This window comes from Corylus avellana, chromosome ca4 (assembly GCF_901000735.1).
Source record: "Corylus avellana chromosome ca4, CavTom2PMs-1.0".
In the NCBI taxonomy this organism is placed as follows: Eukaryota; Viridiplantae; Streptophyta; class Magnoliopsida; order Fagales; family Betulaceae; genus Corylus; species Corylus avellana.
Window position 1 is genome coordinate 12,352,057 of NC_081544.1, and position 6,162 is coordinate 12,358,218.

General features: G+C 35.0%; 1 protein-coding gene across 1 annotated transcript in view; it reads left to right on the forward strand.

Moving 5' to 3' along the window:
* The first annotated feature begins 5,227 nt into the window (after positions 1–5,227).
* The window catches only part of LOC132178071 (anthocyanidin 3-O-galactosyltransferase 3GT1-like), a 3,260-nt gene continuing 2,325 nt past the window's right edge, over positions 5,228–6,162 (forward strand). Inside the window, exon 1 of the mRNA XM_059590531.1 lies at positions 5,228–5,648. Coding sequence (XP_059446514.1) covers positions 5,228–5,648 — 421 coding nt within the window. The remainder of the gene's footprint in view (positions 5,649–6,162) is intronic.

Here is a 6,162-nt window from a genome sequence, read left to right on the forward strand (position 1 = left end):
TCCATTGGCTTATACTCCACTACTACGTTTGGGTTGGCGATGTATTTTTTCAGCATCGAGACATGAAAAATATCATGTGTTCCTGTTGAACCTTTGATATCTATTTAATAAATTAAGTTTTGAGCGTTTACTTAATAAAAATTATGTCTTTGTGATCTCTCTAGTTAGCTAGGTCAAATTTATTATTTTTTTAATCAGGTAAAAATTTTGATAAATAAAAAACCAACGAAATCATTTTAAGTCATCGAAAGTTGAGTTGACTCGGTGAGTCATCTACTTTCATATTTTCATGGCTACCGATGAACCACGGCAGGTTCTTTCTTCTTCTACTTCGAACCACAGGTCTTTAAATTACAAAAAAGAAAAAGAAAAAAAAAAAAAACCACAGGTCTTTATTACTTTACGTTAATCATAAATTAAAATAAATGGTACAGGTCCCCCCCCCCCCCCGAAGGTCCCCAATAGCTAACTTGCCTTGAAAAAATGATAAAAGTTGTGTAAATTTTCGAAATAAAGAGAGAAAGGATTGCTTGCTCAATTATAATTTCACTTTTTATCAAAGAAATTTTAATATGAAATTATTATTTTTTAGAATAACTTCTATAAAAACTTGATACAAATCAAGTATATCGATGGCATAAAAATTTATGTAATATATAATTGAAATTGTTCATCTGCTCACGTCAACATAAATTTTTTAAAGGTTTTAAAGTAGTAATCGAAATCATATTCTTGTCCTAAAACTAAATGGTGGTCATGTGGAATATATGAGATTCATTAATTCATTTGTGCTTAGTTTCTCTTTAATTGGTCTATAGACATAAAGGTTATGTTATAAAGATTTTTGTGCGCACATATATATTATTCTTATCCGTGGGGATAAAATTAAAGTTGGACCTGAATGACTTATAGGAAGTTCATTCATAAAGTACATCATCCATAAAGTACTCATTTAGGGAGGTATTACACATCGTGATACATGGAAGGGACGGCTTATCATATAAAAGCTTTACCGCCATGATTCGTGTGTAGTATTCCTTGAGTGAGTGGGAGGATTCCATGAATGGTTGGAATAAATAAAGTATTGGCCATATCATAGAACTGAACACCATAAGCTAATAGAAATGAACAAATTTAATTATTTAATTTATATTTGAATAGGTAAGAAATGTGGATCAGTGGCGTATATTGGATTTGGAACTGCAGCTGCTCTGCCGCATGATGACCTAATAGCAATAGCTGTGGCACTCCAAATGAGCGAAACTCCGTTTCTTTGGTCTCTTAGCGATAACTTAAAGGAACTCTTGCCGGAAGGGTTTCTTGCATGGAAACGTAGCGCCATGGACACCCCAGAGCCAAGTGCTGGCACATGCTTCTGTAGGTGTGTTTGTGACGCACTGTGAAGCAAACTCTGTTTACTAGAGTATTGTAAATGGGGTGCCAGTACTCATCTGCCGGCTGATCTTTGACGATCATCACATGATGGGACGGATGATAGAGGAAGTGTGGGGAATGGCATCATAGTTAAGGGTGGTGTAATTACGAAGAATCGGTTGCTCAAGAGTTTGGAAATCGTTTGGGAAGGTGATTAGGGAGAAGGCCCAAGCCCTTAAAAAGCTTGTGTTACAAGCTGCTGGTCATGCTACACAAGAGTTCAATAGTTTGGTGGAGCTAATATCTGCGTTTTAATTCAAGTTGGCTTTTCGAATGATGGATTACCTAAATGCTGAATAAAATATACAACGCGTAACATCAAGGTGATATTGTTTTATTATTTGGCGCTCTCTTTGTTATCTATTGTTACTTTCCGTTTGGTGGTAACCATTTCCACCGCCTGCCCCCCCCCCCCCCAAAAAAAAAACCCTAACCTAATTTCTCTCTAGTTAATAAAAATTTAGAAAAACTTCATTTTGCCCCCCTAAACTACAACCCTTTTTGATATACCCCCCTTAAACTTCAAAACCTCTCACTTTGCCCTCCTGAACTTTCAATTTCTATCACTTTCAACTCCTCCATTAGTTTTGACCGTTAAACTCAAACTGTTTGTATTTTTATGCCCATTTTACCCTCACTCAGTCCACTTGAAATTCTGAAAACACCCCAAAACTACAGCACCCACCCCAATCCAAAACGACGCCGTTTTGGGCATTGAAATTATTATTAGTTTTTTTTAAAAAAAATTGGGGTGGCTCCATGGCCGGTCTGGGGTTGGAGGAGCCACTTCCATGGCCAAGTGGGTGGTCCAGCCACCCCCAAAAAGCCAAAAAAATTTGCAAACGGGGGTGGGTTTTGGCTGTTGAGGGCGGCCGTAGGGGGTGGCCGAAACCACCCCTAGGCCCTTGGGGGTGGTCCGGCCACCCCCAAAACCCCCGATCCCCTTTTTTTTTGGCCTATTGGGGATGGCCGGACTGCCCCCTTGGCCATGGGGGTAGTTCCTTCACCCCGAGACCGGCCATGGAGGTGGCTCCAGCCACCCCCTTGGCCAAAATGAGGTTGTCCGACCACCCCATTTTGGCCAAGGGGTGGCTCCAGCCACCACAGATTTTTCCTCTTTTTTTTTTTTAAAGAAATAATAATAAATAATTTTAATGTCAAAAATGGCATCATTTTGGGCTGAGTGAGTGTTGTAATTTTGGAGCCCAAAACGGTGTAGTTTTGGACTAAGGGTATAATGGGCATAAAAATCAAACGGATTTGATTTTGACGTTTAAAACCAACAGAGGGATCCAAAGTGATAGAAATTAAAAGTTCAGGGAAGCAAAATGAGAGAGTTTGAAGTTGGAGGGTAGCAAGTCAAAGGGTGGTAGTTTAGGAAGGCAAAGTGAGATTTCCCCTGAAACTTTCTTAGCTGAGCCCTAAATTCAAAATTACATATTTTGGACGTTCTCTATGCATGAGCTTTGGGACCATTAAGTTCGAATTCAGATCCTTTTTGGTTCAAATACATTGGAGAAGAGCCAGTTCTTTTTAGTTGAGGGTGTCCAAAAATGACAAAAATATCCTTCAACTATAAAAGAAGAGGTTCTTCTCCAATTCATTCTATTTAAACTAGAGAATATCGTGTTCCATTAAATTTGAGAGCCCGACTCATTTACTTGCATGTTGTGCTTAAATACTTGGTAGACATGCATTTGTGGTGATGAAAACGATCAAGATTTAGCACGTATGTATGAATTATGGTGGCATGTACAAGGTAGAAATTCTACATGTAAGCCATTCGAAAAAGGTTTAAGTCACAACGATCGACACAATATATATATATATTATAAAATAATTTGATAATTATAAAAGTGGCTCTAGAGACAAAACTGGGGATACTGGCAGGGCTATGGTCCCCCCAAATTACAAGAATAAAAAAAATTTTAAGGTATTTTTGGCTAATTGGTTCCTCCCAAAAATTTTTTTGGCCCTAAGTCCCTCCAAATCCAAAGCTGGTTCCGTCCCCCACTGTGGCTCAACTTGAAAACATCACATGGTCCGTCTTCTCCATGTAGAATCACTTCAATTTATATACAATGAATCCAAACACGGGGTAAAACAGTCTTTTTATTTATTTTAAATTTGGGTTCTTTTTTTCCATACAAGTAGAAAATACAGAATGAGAGAACAGGAGCCAGAGAATGAAGAGATAAAGAGAGTCGGAGAGCTAAAAAACTGAATCATTATTTGTCAACATAGAGTAATGATAGAAATTCTTTGCATGTCTCTTTTATATTATTTTAAATTAATGTGGTTTTTAAAATTATAATTAAATTTATAATATATTATTATTAAATTTTGATTCAATATAATTTAAAAAATTACCTCAATTTTGAAGAAAAAAAAAAGGTGAAAGCACTTTTTGCATCGTCAACATAATGTGAAGTACTGTGTGAAAAAAAAACATAATTGAATATAGAAAAAGAAAAAAAAAAGTGAGGAATAATAAAATAAAGACATATTTTATTATCAATGTCCTTTCTAAGGTCAGCAAAAAGATAAAAATAACCATAATTTTTTTTTAAAAAAAAAAAAAAAATTTAAGTTTTTTCTATAACAAAAATGATATATATATATATATACCCCATTTTTTCTTTCCTTTTTTTTAATTTTTTATTTTATTAAGGATATTTTCATCATTGGAAAGGACATTGATAATTTTTTGTAGTTTTGGAGAAATATTATCATAATTAAAAGTTTAGAAAAGACATTGTCATTCTAGTCTGAAAGAGGTACGTAGACTTTTCCTATATTTTATCAATATCAATGGTTAATGCTTTTCTTAAATGCTCCTACTGAAATATGGTTTCTTAATTGCAACACATGGGTATATGTGCGAATGAACTAGTTTTTTTTTTTTTTCTTAATGGAAATCTATAAATTTCATTGATAAATATTAATAATATAAAGTTTTTACAAGACAGAGCATACAACAATCATAGAACATTATTTAAATGCTCTTGAAGCATTCAACACAAATATGAGCATTGTATTCGATAATTTCCATTACCTCTGTTGCAATATAGGCCATTTACCGTTTCTAATTATTATTTGGATAAAATTGTTTTTCACTGCTACACTAAACTAGTGATGTATTCCAGTAAAAGACTTAATTTTTACTCCTACTAATTTCTATTTAGTTATATTAATTGCTAGAGGAATGATACAGCCCTAACTTGGAGCTAACTTGGGGTCAACTTTGGATCAACTTTTTTCTTATTTTTTTTATTTAAAAAAATAATAAAATTAAAAATTAAAATTTTTTTTGAATCAATAATTTTTATTTTGGTCCTTCTCTTATTTGGTATTTTTTTTAAAAAAAATACCAAATAAGAGAAGGACCAAAATAAAAATTATTGCTTCAGAAACTTTTTTAATTTTTAATTTTGTTAAAAAATTTCTAAAGCAAAATATAGTTTTTATTTTTTTTAAAATATCAACAAAAAAAAAAAAGAATAACCAAAATAAAAATTATTGCTTTAGAAACTTTTTTTTATTTTTTAAATTTAAAAATAAGACAAAAGTTGGTTAAAAGTTGGGCAAAATAGTTGTGCCTTTAACATTTTCCTAATTGCCAAAATGTAATGCTTACCAAAAAAAAAAAATGAAAGGCAATTAATGATTAACTTCAACGATGCATCATTACTCTCTCAAGCCTATAAATGGTGCTCCTAGGATGATTCACAGATAGAAGAGGCAAAAGAATATATTGAGTCTCAACTCTCTATCCCTTCCCTTCTATTCTACCATGCAAGTTATCACCGAAAGCTGTTACTCAGAGGAGAAGCATGTAGCCCTCTTGGCATTCCCATTCGGCAGCCACCCATCCAGCAGCCTAACTCTGCTTCGTAAACTAGCAACTGCTGCCCCAAACATCCTCTTCTCATTCTTAAACACACCAAACTCTAACCACTCAATCCTCTCAAAAACAAAATCCGACGACAACGTCGTTCCACACAACATAAAGTTCCACGATGTCACTGACGGAGTGCCGGAGGGTCACGTGCTTACGGGAAACCCAATAGAGCCTCTAAACCTTTTCCTCAACGCCATGCCGGAGAATCTCAAAAAGGGGATAGACACGGCAGAAGCAAAGACCGGGAAGAGAATCTCCTGCTTGCTCTCCGATGCGTTCTTAACTTGTGCTTCGGGGATTGCCGAGGACATGAATGTTCTGTTGAAATAATAAATATGGGGAATAAAAGCGGAAGCAATATAGAAAATAAACACAAAGAATTTATGGGTGGTTCGGTGTTAGACACCTACGTCCACCACTCAGAATACCCCTAAGGGTTACATTGTGCTCATTAACTTTATTTGTCTACAATATGAAGATCCCTATTTATAGGGTAAAGTCTAAATACAAGTTTAGTAATCAAATCCCCTTGATTTGATTACAATCCCAATATATTATTACAATGAACCCATAATTAGAGAATATTTCAATATCAGCATAATTATGGAATATATGGAAAATATAGTATATTTTCCATATATTCTAACATCCCCCCTCAAACTCAAGGTGGAATATTCTAGAACCTTGAGTTTGAAATCCGAAACAATGATGATGGTGGTGGCGGAGGCTGAGAACGAGCCATAGATGGTGGCGACTGCTGGAGGAGATAGAGGCTGGCAGGCGGCGGCAAGTGGTTAGTGAATGCAGATTCAAAAGGGCCAACAATG